This window comes from Anopheles gambiae, chromosome 3, assembly GCF_943734735.2.
Source record: "Anopheles gambiae chromosome 3, idAnoGambNW_F1_1, whole genome shotgun sequence".
Taxonomy (NCBI): Eukaryota; Metazoa; Arthropoda; class Insecta; order Diptera; family Culicidae; genus Anopheles; species Anopheles gambiae.
Genome location: NC_064602.1, coordinates 92,035,995 through 92,056,136, shown reverse-complemented (window position 1 = coordinate 92,056,136; position 20,142 = coordinate 92,035,995). Strand labels below are relative to the sequence as shown.

The 20,142-nt window shown below is 49.7% G+C and overlaps 4 protein-coding genes across 4 annotated transcripts; 2 read left to right on the top strand and 2 right to left on the bottom strand.

The window, feature by feature from the left end:
* Positions 1 to 4,727: 4,727 nt before the first annotated feature.
* On the top strand, positions 4,728 to 7,289 carry LOC1280760 (alkylated DNA repair protein alkB homolog 8). The gene is made up of 3 exons (XM_320626.3): positions 4,728 to 4,946; positions 5,014 to 6,156; positions 6,227 to 7,289. The coding sequence occupies exons 1-3, from the start codon at positions 4,839 to 4,841 to the stop codon at positions 6,833 to 6,835; spliced, it is 1,860 nt and encodes a 619-aa protein (XP_320626.3). The 5' UTR covers positions 4,728 to 4,838; the 3' UTR covers positions 6,836 to 7,289.
* LOC1280761 (Bardet-Biedl syndrome 7 protein) lies at positions 6,150 to 9,451 on the bottom strand. Its single transcript, XM_320627.4, has 2 exons — positions 7,343 to 9,451; positions 6,150 to 7,253 (listed from the first exon to the last, which is right to left on the bottom strand). Exons 1-2 carry the CDS (start codon positions 9,198 to 9,200, stop codon positions 6,859 to 6,861), a joined length of 2,253 nt encoding a protein of 750 aa, XP_320627.4. The 5' UTR covers positions 9,201 to 9,451; the 3' UTR covers positions 6,150 to 6,858.
* An 834-nt stretch (positions 9,452 to 10,285) lies between these two features.
* Positions 10,286 to 17,764, bottom strand: LOC1280762 (RWD domain-containing protein 2A). Its single transcript, XM_061659698.1, has 2 exons — positions 17,618 to 17,764; positions 10,286 to 12,409 (listed from the first exon to the last, which is right to left on the bottom strand). Exon 2 carries the CDS (start codon positions 12,391 to 12,393, stop codon positions 11,452 to 11,454), a length of 942 nt encoding a protein of 313 aa, XP_061515682.1. The 5' UTR covers positions 12,394 to 12,409; positions 17,618 to 17,764; the 3' UTR covers positions 10,286 to 11,451.
* Positions 11,015 to 19,992, top strand: LOC1280763 (uncharacterized). Its single transcript, XM_320629.5, has 8 exons — positions 11,015 to 11,348; positions 12,501 to 12,670; positions 12,746 to 13,510; positions 14,211 to 16,866; positions 16,929 to 17,353; positions 17,423 to 17,592; positions 17,929 to 18,032; positions 18,103 to 19,992. The coding sequence occupies exons 1-8, from the start codon at positions 11,015 to 11,017 to the stop codon at positions 19,854 to 19,856; spliced, it is 6,378 nt and encodes a 2,125-aa protein (XP_320629.5). The 3' UTR covers positions 19,857 to 19,992.
* The last annotated feature ends 150 nt before the right edge of the window (positions 19,993 to 20,142 follow it).

The window sequence follows — 20,142 nt, the reverse complement described above, 5'->3', positions numbered from 1 at the left end:
TCAAGAAGATGCAACCCCATTCGGCTGCGGTATTATAGCATACCATAATGCCACCGTGCAAGCTTGTTTCTTATTTGAAAGTGCCATGCTGTCAGTGCCATTTTAGCGCATCTATGGTTAGAGTTGTGGTGGTAAATCCTGTCCGAAAAGCATTGCGTTCCCAGCAAAGGGTCAATTTTGGACACACTGGCCACCGATGCTGGCAGGTGAAAGTTCAATAATGCGACAAAAATGCATACACCTTCAGTCAAAGGTAGAAACGAACATTACAAAGTTATCGCAATTTAGTTAATCAGCGCAATTTTGTAATTATTGTTAGTTGTGTGATATTGTTGTGTGATATTGTGAAATAAATTATATAATTTCAAGATTGATATTGAAAATATCATGTCTTTTGAAAATGAATTTGTATATAGTTATGGAATGTAGCGATTATTTTTTAAATATATTAATATGTACATATAGTTTGAGTTTGAGTATTATGAATCATGTGCGTGTCTTACTTAAAACATACAACAATGATCATTTGTTTGTCTTAAAAATTGCAATGCATGTAATGATCGTGATCTTTTTTTATGTGTATCAATTAATCACATTTTATTATAAGGCCAGGGGCTTTATATAAATACTTTTGGGACAATTTAATATTGTCGTGTGTCAATCCTTCGATACAAAACCCGCTTTACTTCTTCTTCTGCTACTTGACGTAACGTCCTAGAAGGACATCATGTAGGCCTATACAGGCTTTCGCGACTTCTGTAGATTCTGTCGCATTCCAGGACTTGAACCCACGACGAGTGTGTTATTAAGCCGTGCAAGTTGACGACCTTTCCACGAGACCGCCCCGCTTTAAGCGATGCTCATATCTTATGTGAATGTACGAGTTTTTAAGATTGTTAAGATTGCTAGCCCCTACTACATTCACATCCTTAGATGATTAATATTCTCACCGTCAGTCTATGACGGTCAGTAGTCTACAATGCAGGCAATACAATACTTCCTCTGAGAAAAAGAATAAAATTAGAACCTAGATAGCGATCGATAGACCTTTAAAATTCGGTTAATTTAAAGGATTCAATCGAAGAATGCCACAAACGCGAGGAAATTATACAAAGTTAAAGAAAAAGTTTATGTAAAACAGTACGCCCCAGTCTTTCCCATCGAACTCGTTCGCTCCAAAGAAAATCGATCTCTTTTCATTAGCATGCTGCCACCACAGGACGTAAACATAAATCACTCTGATGACCATGTTCCTTTTCCCTTTGACATCACTATAGAAGCAATTTGCTTAGTCGCGGGAGAGGAGGTGGGATAAAAATGTACAATTTCATCAAATTACACTTTTCAATGTCTGAAAAAAACTCCTTCCCATTTGCTGTTGCCATTTACCTTTGCAAAACCCCATTTGCTACCGATGTCATCCTAGTTTTTTATGCTTTGTTCGTATACTTCTGCTTATCCAACTTCTAACTTTTTTGTGTTTTATTGCAATCGACACAATGACAAAAACAGCAAATTATTGCAATGGCGTGCAGTTTTTTGCCTCCTGCCCTGGTTCCGTGATGACCCGGGACGCTCATTTCAATTTGTGATCAGTCCGTCGTTGGTCATTCCATTGGTCATTTTGCTACCCTTCTTTCAGGATTTTTTCTCTCTCTCTCTCTCTCTCTCTCTCTCTCTGTGTTTGATGATACGTTCCCGGTGCATTACTGTGGTAGCCTTCCATTGCAAACATTTTCCCCTTGCACCTTCCTCGAAATCGACCACGGCTTTCCGGCCTTTCGCTTGGCCAATCCTGGGTACCGAAGGTTCGTGTTCGGTCCAACCGACAGTGCCACAACGATACCACAGATAGCAATCATTGATGACTCTGGCCGCTCACTGTCTTCTCCCCCCCCCCCCCCCCCCCCAACGTCACCGACGAACAGGAAATGCAATTTAATTGCACCCAGGATTCGATCCCCATCGTGCGCTCACAACGGTGGGTGAAAATAAGGCAAAAACATACACAAAAAACGGCAAGCTTTTACGGCAGCAACCGGGCACCGGGTACAGATAAACATCGCCCTGGACACGGGCCACACACACACACACACACGCACGGACAGTTTGGCGTCAGATTGACTCCATCGGAGTGGCGGGGGGAGCAAAACAAATCCTTTCCCTTGCCTGTTTGCACCGGAAAGTGCCCAACGCAAGTGCGCCAGTGTGCCGTGTGCAATAAAATGCACTGAGTGCAGATATTGCGCAGTTCTCGCTATCTTTCGGTCACTCGCTGGTTCACGCCATGCGATGGAAGGTCGTTTGGGAACCGCGAGCGAGCAGGTAGGGATACTGCAAGGGAAGGATCAAAACATGCTCTCTCTAATCGCTTTCAAATCGATTTCAGATCGTACGTCACAACACAGTAGAGCGAGAGAGAGAGGGGAAAGAGTGTGTCCGTCCTGGTGCGCTGGAGGCACAGACACTACACACCATCCTGTCGGCACAGATTGGCAAAACCGTATAAATAAATTAAATTCAATTTATTCCACACCAATCTGGCTACAAACCGCAGCTGACCTCTCCCGGTTAGCCTCCTGTTCGGTGGAACTCTTTCGGACCACCACTCGCGGGTAAGTCAGTTGTCGAGCGAACTGTTAATGCTCACGGAAAGGATCGCTTGGGGGAAATTCAATTTCGGAGTCCGAATTCTTGGAAGCTAATAGTAGCGAAATTAGCTTTCACCAACCGATTAAGAATGGCATTATTGGACAGCTTCCGGGAAATATTTGGCACTTCAATTCCGGTACACCGTTCCATACCAAAAAGCGTTCCTCTAGCAACTCCAATCAATTATGCAAACGCTCCCTTTCCTAGTTGCCAATGTTCCATTTAGCTTGTGCTGCATCCTTCCTAGTCTTTAGTGCTACCTTTCCGTTTTCCTTACAAAACGAGCCTGGATTGAAAGGAAAAGTGGCTTCGCGTGTCGACAGATCTCATCCATGTATGCAACAGCATTGCACCTCTTTGAAGTCGAACCACCGCAAGGCGTAAGGCCCTAACTCACCGCTAACCTTTTGATGTTGCTGCCCCATCGTTGCAATTGCAAGTTTGCATAGCAAACAAATGGTTAGCTTTTTGGCCGCCGTGCGGGGGGTGGTAGCATTTTACCATCGTTTTGGGAAGAAACTGTCGGGCCGCTCGGGCTTGGGTTTTAATAATTTGCAAACTAATCATTCGGAAAGGGGACAATCAATGCGGGGGATCAATAGGGGCATACCTTTTGATTCAATTGATGATGATGATTATGGCCCACTCGATAAGGGTCAAACGATAACGGGTTTGGATCATTACGGCACACGGTAATCGAACCATTGATATTGGCAGGCAAACGGTAAACAGTGTAACCGCAAATAATGTCATTTAATATTTGCATTTTGTTCACGTGATACGTTTGATTAGTGTGTGTGTGCCGATGGTGTGTAATGTGAAATCGGTGAAATCGATCGGGTCATAATGATTATTGCGTTGCTGTATGTATTTGCTATTTTCTGTTGGCATAGTTCAAAGGACTTTGAAGCCATCGCCGTTGCAATTTGCTTGTTCAAATATCTCTACAAACACCATGTGGTCTAATTGGAGGTGGAGTTTATTCATGGTTATCTTAAGCCTTTAAACATAAACTTAACTCTTGAAAAAATGCTAAGGAAAGAAGAAGAAAATAACAAAAAACAGAAATAATAAATAACGATAACTGGCATAAAACAAAACGATATCCAGCGAGCTCAGTTCAAGATCACGATCACCGTGGAGAAGTATCTGTCGGAGAAGTGCAAAAATGCATAGAAGTGTGCTGTAGTGGTGAGAGCTCGGAAGCGGACCTACCCGGTGTTCGGAATCCATTCCGGAGTTGACTATGGAGCTGATTCCGGAGTCGACTTCGGTACCAAATCCGGAATTGGTTAGAGGTCCTATTAACATTCAATTAAATATTGCGAGCTAAATAAAAAAAAACTTATCTAATCCAATGAGTTCAAAATAGTTAAAAAAAAAAAACGATATGAGCCTACGATACGGTCCATACGAGCCTTGATCCCAGGACAGGCATGTTGTTAATACGTCCGAGTTGACGATACTGTCGATGAAAAATAAGAACCAGGATAGGTTTAGTATATGTTTTGCTATGGGTTCGCGATTAATTCCTGGGCCGGTACGGCGTTTGGAGCAGTTCCAGCACAGATATAGGGTCAAAATCAATTCAATGCCCGGTATGGTCCACCACCGGTATGGTGTCACTATCAGTTAAAGGAGGACCGGTAAGGGGTTAGGATCAGATCCATACCCAGTGTAGGTTCACGCTTTATTCTAACACCTGTATGGGATTGGAATCTGTTCCAGCACCAGTATGAGTTCTGACCTAATATTGCAGGTTACTTATGTATAGCTTGCATTATAATGAGGATCATCATGAATAAATGCTAATGTTTCTAGATCATATCCTTGCAAAAGTAATCAAAGCTTCAAGGGTTTGAAGAAAGCTTTGATAGTTCACATGTAGCTGGCGCTCTAACACCACCGCATGTCCAAGCACAAGTTCAGCAAAAGCTGTCGATTTATCACACAAACACACTATTTTTCATGCTAGATGTTTGTTTTACTTTCAATTAATCAAATTCCTACAGTTTTCTTCTCCTGTTATGCAGATTATCATTGATATTGGGCAATATTTATTGCAAAATACAAATCCACTACCTCACCTCTAATAACCTTGGGCCCGGCTGTCAGGTTTGTTTGTTTACATTCCACCGGGCGACGCGGGCGCGTGTTTGGCACCCTGCAATCGTACTCCACACACGATGACTTTATCGAAAAATTTGGAGAAAAAGATCGGCAAGAAAATCAAACGCTGCCAGCTGCTGATCGAAAAGGATGCGGGAATAACATTCTCTGACGAGCCAACAAAGGTATGCAATTCTCGCCATCCCGTGTGTTGTTCCAAACAATCTAATCACACATTCCTTTATCCCGTAGCTTATCGCGATCTGCAATGCGGGCCTATCGACAGGTTTGCAGCAAGAGGCTCTGCTAAAGGAAGCCCTGCAGCACGGAACCATCCAGCAGGTGCTGTTCCCGCCGGGTAAATCGTACTGTTTTCTTCAATGCTCCTCCATCACCGAGGCCGACGTTATTTACACGGCACTGAATGGACTCTGCACGTTGGGCCAGGATGGTGCCGTGTTGCTGTTGGCATTCTGTAATGCACTTCCCGCGTATCGTGATGATCCGTGGAATGCCTGCCGACCCGATGGATTAATCCTGGAGTGTGATTTTATCGACGAAGCAATGGAGCAGGCGCTGCTGGAGGCAGTGCAAATCAGTGAAGATACCGAGCAACCCGATACAGAACCGAACAAAACGCTCAAACATCGAAAAGTGAAACATTTCGGGTACGAGTTTGTTTACGGTTCAAACAACGTGGACAGGACGAAGCCGCTGGAACGCAAAATACCTTCCGTTTGCGGTGAGCTATGGCAAAAGCTGCAACAGCTACATCCCCACCTACGCTGGCACGTGCCGGACCAGCTGACGGTGAACCAGTACGAGCTGGGACAGGGTATACCACCGCATGTGGACACACACAGTGCCTTCGACGATCCCATACTGTCCCTCTCCCTCGGCAGCGACGTTGTGATGGAGTTTAAGCAACCCTCCTCCGGAAAAGCGGTTTGTGTCGACTTACCGTCGCGATCGCTGCTGATAATGTCGGGCGAAAGCCGATACGACTGGACGCACGGTATAACGCCGCGCAAGATGGACACAATTCCGGCACCGAACGGAGGACTGACCGTACGAAAGCGACAGCTGCGGGTTTCGTTAACGTTTAGAAAATTGCTTCCAAACGACCAGTGTGGGTGTACATTCCCGCGGCTGTGTGATACCGCGCAGCAGTCGGTATCGAATCAGGCCAGCTTGCTGGCGTCACACGCTGCCCAGGTGGAGGCGCAAAACGTGCATCGGGTGTACAACGAGATAGCGAAACATTTTAGCGACACGCGACATTCACCCTGGCCAAGGGTGGAAGCTTTCGTTCGATCGTTATCGGCCGGTGACGTTTTGCTGGATGTCGGATGTGGCAACGGAAAGTATCTAGCTTCAAGCGGATGCTCTGTGTTGGTAAGGCGTAAATTTATTGTACAATTATTTGACTTCACTCATGAATTTCACTTACTTTCTCCACCTTCAGCTCGGTTGTGATCGTAGCGAGGGGCTGCTCCAGGTTTGCATTGAACGAGGGTTTAACGTGCTCCAGTGCGACTGTCTTGCGGTTCCCTTCCGCGACCAATCGGTCGATGCTTGCATTAGCATAGCCGTCATTCACCATCTAGCAACCGACGAACGCAGACAGCGCGCCATTTCCGAGATGATACGAGTGCTACGCCCCGGCAGCCGGGCGCTGATCTACGTGTGGGCCAAAAATCAGGAAGCTAATGCGAAAAAATCCAGCTACCTACGGCAGAACAAACAGAACAACAAACCACCCGCCGAGGACGTGGCGGAAACCCCACCCGACACCCAGCCGGTACAGCTGGAAAGGGTTTCGGGAGCGGGTGACTGTACGCTACCCGTCCACACCAATAGGACACAATTTCAGCACCAAGATTTGCTCGTACCGTGGAAGCTACGGTCGAGCGAGTCGACGGAAAAGGCCACCTTTCTACGCTACTATCACGTGTTCGAGGAGCACGAGCTGGAGAAGCTTTGTCTCGCTAGCGGCGGGGACAGCATCGTGCTGCTGGAAAGCTACTACGATCAGGGCAACTGGTGCGTGGTGCTGCAAAAGAAAGCGAACTAAATCGAACCGGCGAAAGCGCGCATCTAACCGTCACCGAGCTCTTCGTCGCCTGCCTTGACAACGCTGTAGAACTGAACGAGCTCGTCGTAGGAGTAGTTTTCCAGCAGCTCGATCAGCTGCGGCAGCTTCGTCTTCACGTTCACGCCCTTGAACTTGAACTTGTCGATGTACAGATCGGTCAGGATGCCGTAGATCCGGTTCAGTATCGTCGGCTGCTTGCGGAACTCGGCACCGATCGCCTGCTGGTTGCGGATGAGCGACCGGTACTCCTCGGACAGTGTGTTAAACTCGTCGTCGTCGCGAATGTCCAGATCGAGCAGGGCCTGGGCCAGCTGATAGTCTTTGGTAAGTTTGTTGTAGTGTAAAATCATCGGCTCGATCAGCTTGATCAGGGAAGGTATCGTTGACTCGTTTATAGCTGTTGTTAAGAAGAAGAAGAAACAAAACAAAGAAGTATATAATATTGCGGCCCTTGAGTGAATAATGCCTCCGAAAGCCTTTACTTACACGTAGAGATTTCCAGCTTAATACGCTTCTTCGTCGCTTCCTTCGTGATGAAGTCCTTCAGTATCGAGATGGTGGAAATGTTATCGCTCCGAAACGTGGCCTCCCCCTTGCCGTACTCGCAGACGAGCAGCGTACCGATGAAGACGTGCCGAAACGTGTACGCCACCTTACCACTCTCGTACAGCTTCTCCGGCAGCTCGGGGATGCTGTTGATCATCCAGTTGTGCATCTCCGCCTGACTGAAAGGGCCACGCAACGTTAGCGTGTTCATTGGCCGGGCCAACATTTCGTCCGTCGCATTATGCACGATCATGTGCAGCGACAGTGGCGCTATGGGATATCGCTTCAGCTGACAACACTTGGGCTGCAGGTTGGGCGTGATGTACACCTGCAGCGTACCGGTTTGACCCTCGATCGTGCGGAACTTGAGATCGATCCGGTTCGTGTTCAACTGGCACCGGTAGCTCGCCAGCAAACTGTTGCCGCTCAGCTTATCGCACTCACTGAAGCTCACGACGGCCGTATTTTTCTCCACATCCAGCAGCGTGATCGGTGCATCACATTGCAGCAGCACGTGCTCGATCGGTGTCGGTATTTCCAGCGAAAGCAGGTACGTTGCGTCGTCCTTCGACAGAAGGAACGCATCGTTTATCGGTAGCATCGGTATTGCGGAGAGCCCAGACGACAGTGCCTGCGTGGAGAGCTGATAGCGCTCCCGTTCCTTCGCGATCGTCTGCTCGAGCTCGTAAATCTCGGCCCGTATGCGCTGCAGCTTGGCGGACGTATCGACCGGTGTGCCGGCGAGCTTTTCCGCGCTGCGCGACCCATTGTCGCCCAAGCTTTTGCTAATGCACTGCGTCGTCAGGCCAAAGATGCGGCCCGAGTAGGTGCAGACCACGATCTCGGTATAGTTGGTGGCCCCGACACAGCCGCCCTGCAGGGCCGATATGCTTTCGCTGAAGTTGTCGCGATAGATCTGCGTACATTCCATCTCGAACTGATACTCGTCCGAGTTCATCGCGAATACCTGCAGCGTGCCATCGCGCCGTCCTACGATCAACTCTTCCTTGCCGTCGCCGGAAAGATCGTACGTCGCGAGACAGGTGACCGCGCTCAGTATTCCTTCCCCTTCCCGGTCGGCAACCAGCACCTCTCGCTTCACCTCCGTCGACAGCAGATTCAGATGAAACAGTATCACACTCCCGTCGGAAAAGCCGCACAGAATTCGATCCCCTATGCCCTTCGGTACGTACAGCACCGTCGGCACACTTTCCAGCTCGAGCGTTTGGCGCACACGGGCATGCTCCAGCACGCGCAACACACGCCCCGAACAGGCCAGCACCGTTATCAACCGGCTGGTGTTGTTGGGGCAAAGCGCCGCCACGTCCACTATCACGTCCCCGCACAGGTACGACCCAACCTCCTTGCAGTCCCGGTAGTGGTTGTACACGTGATTCCCGCACACCAGCAGATCACTCCCGCTCACGCACATCGAGCGTATCGTTTCGGTAAGGCTCGTTTCGAACGCGAGGAACAGTTTGCCCTTCTTGTTGAAGCCACGCACCTTGTTCTCAGAGGCGGTGAAAATTTTGTCCGCCACCGAGCCCGCCTGCCCGCCCAGCTTGACCGAGGCTATCTTTTCGCTCGGCAGCGTTTTAAAGTGCACCTGCAGCTCGTCCTTCTTCATGGAGAACAGCTGCAGCACCCCGTCCTGGTCGCCGATGGCCACTTTCTGCTGCTGCTTGTGCCCGCCGCCGCTACTGGACGCAGTGCTGGCGCTCGGAGGCAACAGCTGCAGGCTGTTTGGTCCAGTTAATCCAACGTTGGTGTAGTCGACGCGCGTCAGTTCTAGCTCCATTTCGGGGGCGAATTTCGTTAGGATTGAATTAGGAAAGAAATCCCGTTTTTGTGGGAATGAACGGGGATTGTTTTGTATGGCCTATGTTTGCGTTGCTATGGTGATCAAAGGTTGTGATGGACTTGTGCGACTGCGCTTGAGATTGTGGAATAGCGGTAGGCGGTCACCTGTTGCATTTTGTTCTAAGCTGAACACTTCAACAAGTTCGTTTGGAAACCTAACTTTCAAGAAAATCATTGCAACTAACACATATCGTGATCGTAATCTCGAAGATTCAAGTACCAATTATATCAGTAGAGCGGAATTGTGTCCCCTCGGGAACGAACCTAATCTACGCTATGCGGCAAAACTTGAAGAATCGTATTACCCAATAAGCTCTTTTCGAATTCCCGCCAATGAAAATCCCTGCCAAATGGGACGACGATACACGTTCTACCCTTAACGATTGTTAGTTCCGTATATTCCGAAAGACTCGTGGTACCGTCGTCAACTCGCATGGCTTAACAACCATCACGCCATCTTGCCACCTCAGTTTGGGCCTACCACGCCTCCTCTTTCCTTGTGGGCGGCCTAAAAAGACTTTACGGGCTGGGTCGTCCGTTTCCATGTTCCATGCCGTTTCCATGCCATGTTCACCGGAGCCTGGCGAGCTTTATACGCTGCACGACATTGAGGTCGCCGTATATCTCGTATAGCTCGTCGTTATAACCGCTCCTCCATTGTCCTTTCCACACACACGGGGCCAAGAATCCTTCTGAGCATCTTCCTCTCGAATGTGGCTGACAGGGATTCGTCAGATTTGGACAGTGTTCATGTCTCACAGTTGTAGGTGCTATATAGTCCCAGACTGTACTATATGGGCAGACCGGTTGGCAGCCAGCATCTTTGCGCGCAACTCAGCTCCCATGCTATTGTCGTTGCTCGCGATATGTGAATTCTTGGACGACTTCAAAAGTGAAGCCGGCACTAGTCGCCTAATAACGGTTGTAGTATTTAATCGTAGCGACGTATGCAATTGTCCGTAGCTCCGATGAAATCCTGTCGGGTTGTGATATAGTAATTTATCTTCTCAGTTCACTTATGCATTTCTTATTTAAATTCATTTCATTCTTTTCATTTATTTTTCATGTTTTTTTCCCTTTCGTGTATTTGATTGTTTAAACTCATTTATTCTTCTTATCTAGAAGTAATCATATCTATCACTTCGTTGCATTGCCGTATAGGCAAGATGTTAATAGATGATTGATTATTTACAATACTTGCAACAACACAACACAAAATTGGTAACTGGATTTTCCGTAATTCAAGTTTCATAATATATTTTTACGGTACACATTTACCTAAACTCAATGATTAACCTGCTTACCGTTCAATCCATTTATAGAAAAGTGAAAACTGACATTTTCAATGGCACAGTTCAACACAACAATAAGTAACAAGAGCAAATGACCAATCGTGTTGTTGTGCCCTGTTAAGACACACATGGTCGAGCCTAACAATACATAAACCTAGCACATGAATATCAATGTACGTGTCTCATTGCACGATCGGGCTTATCTATACATGTAAAAACGTTTCGTGTTCTATCCTTGAGTGTGATTGCTAGCAGGTAACGTAGTATTTCGCTTGATCTTTTCTCTTCTTCTCACAACCTTGTACGCATTCTACTCCAGAGAGTCCTTTTTTCTCGAATCGAGAGCTCGACTCAACCGGAGCTCGTCTGGTGATCGCACCACCAGTTGCGTTTAGTAACCGATCGTGTTCGGTTGTGTTTTCGGAACGTTGAAAACAAAACCACGTGCTGCTGTGCTAAGATGAAACGGTGGAAGTGGTTCGCGTGGCGATTGGTGTGCCTATTGTTAGTTTTAAAAATACACACCGTAAATGCTGAAACTAGTGACGTGTCTAACGATCCCGCTGAAACTGAATTTGAACTACTAAAAACAGTCTATCGGCAAAATTTGCTGCAAAACTACGCCGACCGCATTGTTGATCAACCCGTGGAGGGAGAACAGCTCTTAACACAAAGAATAGAAAGCTTTTTGCGCGAAACAGTGGAACGATACGGACCCGGCAGCAATGGGCAGAAGAGAGTACGGCGAGATGCAGACGACGCCGATGCAGCCATCGAGGCGGACACTGCACAAGGTAAGCAGGAAAAGGGGGAGCGAGCCTCCGGCTTATAGGTCAACAACCTCAACAACGAGCGAGCGTTTATTGCATCACACACGTGTACCGTACCACCATAGCGCTAGCTAGCGGGAGCATCGATCGCACTCTGAAACCCGAACAGCTCCTTCTTGATGTAGCCGCACCGGTGCTTGTCGAGAAACTTCATAAACAGGCTCATGCTCATCGGCTGATCCTCCGCGTCCGAGTCTTCATCCATATCGGCGCAGAACAGTTCCTCCCGAAAGCCGGCCGCAAAGTGGCGCAGGGCGGCCATTTCGTTTTCACCGCCGGCAGCCACCGTCTCCGTTTCGCACAGCTTGATCTGTATCTTCTGCCACTTGAGCGGTTTGATCGTGCGCCAAAACTCCTGCGTGTCGGCCTGCTGTCCCTCCACGCAGATAATGGCCGGTTTGCCGGGCCGGGAAAACCCCGTCAGCCGCAGATCCCGTGCCGTTTTTATGATTGTCTGTCTTTTCATCTTGCTTTTAAGATGATGCGAGTATATCCACAACCGTTCGAACACGATCGGTGAGGTGGTCGCGCCGGCGGAGCGCGGGCACGCTTTCGACTCCTTCCTCTCAGCGGTCGCGGCGAGCAGCTCGGCAAAGTTGTCCTGTATCCAGCCCACCACCTGAAGGACGTACGCTTCGTCGCGCTCCAGCACCTCCTCCTCGATGTATCGCACGATCCGGTCGGTTAGGCGGCGCTCCTGGTCGCGCGGTATCACGGCCGAGCGGATCACGATCCGCGGCATTTCCAGCGCCGGGTAGCGGTGGGGCAGTTCGACCAAAATCTGTACCTTTTGGTCCGGCAGCAGGGGCAGCTCGAAGCGGTAGTCGAGCTTCGTGGTGAGCCGATCGGTTTCGCCGCTGTTGTAGCTGGTCAGATTGTCGATGCAGCCGTAATCGTCCACTCGCAGCTCGCCCGGGTTGCAGTAAATTGCCGACAGCATTTGAAACTCGTCCAGCTGCTTTTGTAGCTCCTTTTTCTGGCGGTCGTTGTGTGGCGCTTGCTCATCCATGGCGGGGCGGAATTATCTGTGAAATTTTAAACACGAAAACGTAGTGTAAGAAGACGTTATCTCACGGATGGTATTAAAATAGTTCCAGTTTTTCGCTCATCTTTCAGCACGACAGCTCTATCTCAAGGGATTCCGTGAGCGGGGCCACGTGCCGGTTAACTTTCCAGTGGACATTTGCTTGCTGCGCGTTGGCAAAACGATCTTTGCTGCGGCCCTGCACCAAAGCGAAACCAGCAACCGGACGATGAATGCCACGGCCGTGTCCTTCTATCGCAGGGTTAGTATTTTCTTTTCAATATTTACTATCATTTAATTCTCGTTTTAATTTGCCCCCTTTTTTGCTGCCCCGTAGGTGAAAGGAAAGTTTGAAAAGTATCTCGAACATCAAACCGTTACCGCCCGCCACTTTGACTGTGTGTCGATCGCGCACCTAGGCTTTGTGGCGGTCGTCAACTACCACGACCAGGAGCTGAACGTGTTCGGGGACGGTTCGCCCGTCTTTCAAATCCACGAGGACGGCCGCACCGAGCTGGTGCAAACGTTCGGCCAGCCGAACCAGAACACGGTACACCTGTGGGTGCACGGCAAGCACGTCTATCTAGCGCACACGTACATCAATCTGGACGCGGAGCGCGGCAGCACAGCCAACGTCTGTCCACTGTACCGCTGGGCCGGCCAGTACTTTGACGTGATCGATCAAATGCCGTGCTACAGTTCCGTGCACATCGAAGCGTTCTCGATCGAGCAGCAGATGTTCGTGGCGGTGGCAAACCAAATGTCACCGGCGCAGGGCAAGGACACGTTCTCCGACATCTTCCTGCTGAACCCGGACACGCAGAAGCTCGTGCTGCACCAGCGCATCTACATCTACTCCGTGTCGCATATGGCGTACTTTTTCTTCGAAGCGCGAAACGGGCGGCGGGAACACTTTCTCATTACTGGCAACTCGGTTGATGAGGAAGGTGGCAAGGAAGGTGGTGATGGCCCGAAGCCATCGAACGGCATCAAATCGCGCACTGTCGAGCGGAGCTCGATCGTGTACAAGTTTGTGGACGGATACTTTGTGCCGTTCCAAAACCTGGAGCTTACGGGTGTGAAGATGTTTCTGCCGGTTGTGGTGAGTAATAGGCCACGAGTGGGTTTGAGCTTAGTGGTGGGAGCTTGGATTCGGACCTACCCGATTCCGATTCCGTGTTCGGAATCAATTCCGGAACCGATTTCGATCCCGTAGTCGATTCCGGAGTCGACTCCGAAATCAAAATCTACTCCAGAACCAGAATCAGCTCCGGAATCGCAATCGACCTGGGAATCGCAATTTGCTCCAGTAGAAACGGAATCATAATTGCCTCCAGAATTTAATAAATTTAATAAGAAATTTCGGAAGCGAAATCAGACCAGGAATCTCCGTGAGAATAGAACGTTTGCAAGTATATTTTGATTCTTTGCGGCTACCAATACGTAGTATCATTGGACCCAAACGCCTATTCTTATGAAGATGTCGAAACCGACTCAGTTTCGAAGCCGAATCTGGTTTCGAAGCCAATTCCGATTCCGGAACTGATTCCGATTCCGAATCCGGTGTCGATTCCGAATCCGAAACCAATTTCGAAGACGATTCCGCAATGAATATTGGTGCCAATTCCAATTCCAAAGCCGTTTCCGGAACCGATTCCGGATTCGATTCCGGAAGCTGATTCCGAACCTACTATCCGGAATCGATTCCAGACAGCTTCGGAGCTATCCGGAATAGATTCCGACGAAAACTTATTTTTCCCATCACTAGTTTAACATAACATTAATTTCCAACTTGATTTCAGCACGAAAATGGCGAATTTCTGCTGCTCGTCCACTGTCACGACCAGCCGCTGCTGATTTACGAGTACGACGGTTGGAAGCTGGCACCGTCCCGTATCGACTACACCGGCGAAGCGTTTGCGGCCGGCGTGTCCCACATGCGCGTCTACCGGCACATCGTGAACGCGAGCGTCATCGTGATCGCGAACAGCAATCTGTTCGGCAAGTCGATCAATCTGTTCACCCCCCAGTACGGGGTGCAGAACGATCTGCGCCGCGTGTACGCCCACTTTATCGAGTGGTGCGAGCGCATGCACGACCAGCTTGGGCAGGTGAATCTGGAGCAGCTGTACAACAAGCTGGTCGGGCTGCCGGACAATGCCCCGGACGGGGCGCGCATCGTCGAGAAGGATCTGGTGCTGCAGGATTCGGCGGTGAGGACGATCAAAGCCAAAACCATCGCGACGAAGCACGGCCTGGTGGACGATGCGTTGCTGTCGTACGTGATCGAGGTGAACGAGTACGTGCAGCACGTCCAGGAGAAGATGAACCTGGTCGAGCAAACGATTCACGGCAGTGTGCTGACCAACGACACGGTCCGCTGGAACGGTGATCTGGCCGTGTCGGAGCTGATAGCACCGGCCGGGCAGATGAAGCAGCTCGATGTGAAGGTGCTGAACAATGCGGCACACAAGACGCGCCACACGGAGCAACAGGGCAGAAGGGGGGACGTTCCCGAGGACGATGTGATCACGGTCGATCGGCTCATAGTGGACCGTATCGGCAGTGTGCAGTTCTTCAATGGGCATGCGGCCGAAAGTTTGCTGCTGGTTGATGATCCACCGGCGAAGTGGAAAACGCTTTCCCTGTCGGCCAAAAAAGTCATCGTCGGAGGCAATCTGTTCGTGAACAAGCTGATCGACGGCGTTTTCTTCCACCCGGGCAACGTGCTGCTGCCGAACGTGAATCAAATGTTCCCCGCCAAAAGCTTGATGGTGAAGGATCTAAGCGTGAACCGGCTGACGAGCAAGCGGCTCAACGCAACCGATGCCGTCGCCGTCCAGCGCATGATGGATCAGTCCCGCACGCTGCTGGCCAAGGCACGGGGCGCAATGCCCCGCGAGTACGGGAGCGATTTCGAAAGCATCGATGCGGACGACCTCAAGCTGACCGGGCTGCTGAACGATATCGATCCGCGCGCTCTCTCCGACCACGTGCTGCTGGACGAAGCAGCAGAGCAACAGCTTACCGGCAAACTCGTCGTCGATCAGCTGGTTGCGCACAATGTCGTCGTAAGTGATGCGAAGCTGTCCGACGTGCCGCTTGCAAACGTTGCCCGCACGACGGGCCATCAGCAAATCCTACAAGACCTACAGTTCGTGCAACCGATGGTGGTAGAGCACCTGCACCTGCAGGACCGTCTCAATCACATACCCGTGATCGAGGGAAAGCTGCAGGTGCTGCACCTATCGTCGGACGAAATTCAACCCATCACGGGCACGAAAACGTTCGACTACGTCACACTGCTGCATCCGATCGAGCTGCAGGGCAAAATCAACGGCGAAAGCTTAAGCAAGATGAACCCCATCGTGACGGTCGGGGACGATCTCGTGCTGGACGGGGACTACACGATCCACGGCAACGTCACGTTCAACGGTGGACTGTGGGCGCACAACATTCTCAGTGCCGGCGGTACACGCAACCTTCACCGGGTGGCAACGCACGGTTTGCAGGTGCAGACGGCACCACCGCCCGGCCAGGTGCTTAAATTTTTGCAGCCCGTTTTCGTGGAGCATCTGCGGGCGGATCAAATTAACGAGCTGAGCGTCAACGATCTCGTACCGCAAGCGGCCGGCGGGGAGGTTCAGTATCTAACGGGGAGGAAAACGTTCGTCTCGGAGCTGAAGATTGACGGCGTGGCCGATGCGAACGAAATCAACAAGGTGGATCTGAATCTGCTCAATCGCACCATGCTGCAGCGAGCAGGGGCCGAACAGCAGATCGAAGGAACAATCCACTTCGACACGGTTATTGCGCCGATTGTGAACAGCAAAAACGTCCTTTTTGAATCGAAACGACTCGACCGATTGCTCCGGCTGGACGTGCCGCAAAACGTAAGCGCAGCGGTACGGTTCGAAAACTGTACCATCTACGCAAGCAACACGATCGTTGCGGAAGAACTACACGCGGATCGCCAGTCGACGATTTACGGGTACGATTTGGAGTACCTGCTGCAGGATACGCTCATGCTCGACGCGGACGAAGCAAACGTACCGACCGTGCAGGGGTTGAAAAGTTTCCGCAATCTAACGATTGGGCAGTTGATTTTGCACAGCGAGGCAACGCTGAATTCCATCCCGGTGGAGAACTTGAAGCACATTATCGCTGCCGGCGATAATCGAACCATCATCAAGAATGAACCGTACAGCTTCCAGAGCGACATCACCGTGAACCATCTGCTGTTCGAGGGTTCCATCAACGGTGTGCCGAAGGATGCGTTTTGTCGTGCGTGGTTAATGTACAGTGGCAATCAAACGTTCACTGCAGGGCAATCGATCGACCATCTTGCAACGGAGCAGTTATTCGTTACCGGCCAGCTGAACAACGTTACGATGGAGCAGCTGGTGGAGCATGCGTATCGAACCGATCGGGAGGAATACATCGAGCGGGCAGTGTTTCGTACGTTTCATCACCGTAAATAATTTCGAGCTAATTACGTGATTTTTTATTCTTTCCTCCAGATCAAGGCATTGTTACCTACGAGCCGTGCTCCGTGGGTGGTTTAGTCTCGGGGCTTAACGTGAGCAGCGACGTACTGTTGAAGCAGTCGCCCGAAATGCAAACGCTCGGCACCGTGCACGTGCTGGGCACGCTGGAAGCGAAGGGCGAGCTACACATTCTGAGCCAACTGAACGGTATCAATTTCCCCAAGATGATGGAATTTTTCAGCGCCCCGGGTGAAAACGCCGAAGGCCGGGAAAGTGTACCGGTCGGCATCGAAACACACGGTAACGTGTACTTTGAGCACGACCCAACCGTCATCCACCTGAACGGGCACAACGTGCAGAAGCTGTACGGTGAGGTGTGGCTTCCCCACCGGCCAACGGTACTGACTGGCCGGTATCAGTTTGAGAGCGTTGAGTTCGCCAAACCACTCCACACGAAGGTAAGAGCATTTGACGGGTTTGTTTTTAGCTTTTTTCAAACCATTTAACATTCACGCTTCTTGGTACAGGATCAACCGATTAACCACCTCAACTGGGACGAAGTGGAAGCACGATGTTTGAGCGGGAAGCGAGCACAAAACATTACGGCCCCGGTACAATTTCTGGGCGATGTGACGGTCCATGCGGGTGCCGCGTTTCAAGACGTTCACCTGCAAGGATCACTGAAAAGCACGCACAGGTAGGCATGTGCGCACACTTATTACCTTGTAGTTTATGTGGTGGAACAAAAACGGAGTCCAAATTCTGCTCTGGCACACTGTGATCTTTTCCGCAACCAACACGAAACCAAACCAAAACAAAACACCTGTATGTGCGCGTGCGGGTGCCGTCAAAACAATTTCGAAACTGACAGCTGGGAAAAGAAACGCACAGTTGCGTTTGGTGGGGATCGGTTTGAAGAGGGGATTTAAAATGACAGTTGAATGCTGGTCCTCCAAAGAAATTTGATTTTTGTTTCAGTTTTGTTGGATTTTATTACATACGTTTAATTGAATTGTTTTTCCTTTGTTTTTAGCTCTGCTGGATTAAATGTGGTGGAGTACGATAAGTATGCTTTGCGGTATCACGAACCGCAGGAAATTACCGGAAAATGGCTTTTCCACCATGCGGAAGTACACGGTAAGTGCGCTACGAAGAGCTAATTTTCAAACGAATTTCCACGCTACATGAATTTTCCCGCATTCTTCAGGAAACTTCGATGTGGAAACCCTCAACGGCTACAACGTCAAGACAGACTTGCTGAGAAACGATGCTCCGAGCGGGAACTTTACCGCTGCAAAGCGTTTCACCCAGCTGCACGTAGAAAGCATCGTCTGTGCTCCGCCCTGTGTCATACAGGACGTCGATATGGATGAGTGGTACGCGAACGGGCTTCGTTTGAGAGGCAACCAAACGATAGAAGGGACGCTTCACATTCGCAATGGTATCGTTACCGGCAATCTGGAAGTGCTCGGCACAGTGAACGGCATGCAGTTTGATGCGGAGCATTTGATGCTTAAATCGCTTCCGCAGCATGTCAATGGCACGCTGCGGCTGGTCACAAAATTCCCCAAGGAGAACAAAATCTACCCGCTGGTGTTTGAAGCGCTGCAAGCGAATGCCATCAACGGAAAGGATGTGGAGCAGTTTTTGAAGAACGTTGCTTTGGCGGGTCAAACCCCATTGACGGTGAACATTCCGGTCACGTTTGTGCAGCCACTGGAAGCGGATGAAACGGTGTTTGAGGGAGACATGGTGTTTGGTGTGAACGTGACCCAGCTTCTGCAGAGTACTTCCTATCGTAAAGATATAAATGAACTGGCGTCGCAGGTACGGTCGCTTAACAGCGTCAACGACAAGCTAGCGGAGAGTGTGTTTGAAAATAGTCCCGTATTTAGCCACTTTGATAAAATGAAACCCTTGGCAGTGCAAGCGGTGCGTATGCTTGTCCTGAACTTGCCAGTACATCCGGGGCCGATGGATTTGATAGCTGTTCACAGTGCCGAATCGAACAGACCGTCCGCCATTGATTTCTATCATTGGAGTACCGGCAACAAGGGACCAGGTTTAGTGCCTGCCCAAGCGTTCCCTTCGATCGTTGGACGCGATCGCACGATCGTGAACGTGAAGCGGCTTAACCTGGGCCCCAAACAGCACCTGTTCGTGGAGTTCCAGGAGCATGGTAGCGGCAAACACTTTGTGCAACAAATTCTAGACCTAAGCCACGAATCGACGGGCATGTACAAATTCATCCCCCTGTACGTGATGAACAGTACCCAGTCCAGGGAAGCGATCGGGATGAAAATTGTTAAGCTAGACTGTATCGTGATGTACTCGAAGGGAAAGCCGGGTGTCGAAGTTCGCTGTCTGCGTGAACACAATCTGCTGCAAATACTGGACGTACGGCAAATGGAACAAACGATCGTTCCCCTTCAAATTGTTGCCCTCGAAAACCATCTCATCGTGCTGGACAGTAACGAGCGGATCCAGATTTGGCGCTCGACGGCCAGCTTCTATCTAAAACACCATCAAACCATAACTGTATCGCACCCATCGTACCTCACTGTCGCGAGGTACGAAAATCAGCTTATGCTAGCGATCAATTCAGAAAACACACCGAACACGGCGCACCACGGATCGATTGAAGTCTGGCGCAAGGGGCTGACTGGGAATGGTACGTTCGTGCAGCATCAGCTCATACTGACCAAGCTGCCCAAGCAGCTCCAGCTTTCCGTGCTACCCTCGAAGGAAATGCTGCTGTACACGCTGACGGAAAATTGGCTACATCCGCTGGTGGTGTATCGGTACGAAGGGGTGACCGGATTCAGGGAGATACTGACCACGAACACTATCCGGCAGAAGGCGAAACGCATGTCGGTGCTGAAGCTGCGCCTGGCACGGAAAGAGATCATCGCAATCGTAGGCCCAGAGTCTACCGATTTTGTGGAGGTTGTGTTTGTTTGAATGCGTCTTTGTAATTGTAAAATGGTTGTTGTTTATTTATTTATTCGTAAAAAAGATGTTTTACACCGTGTGCCATTATTTTTGTGTAAAATAAGGCAATAAAAAATTAAACAAGCAATTGAAAAGTTTCTTGAAACGACGTTTAATGATGTGTTTTATCATTTGAATCAACAATCGATTTTGAAAGTGTTGCTTATGTTTAAATAAATTTGCAGCTTTAATTTAATGAGATGTAAAAATTAAAGACAAGCAAATTATCCCTTGAACAAACATCAGGGAAAGTTAT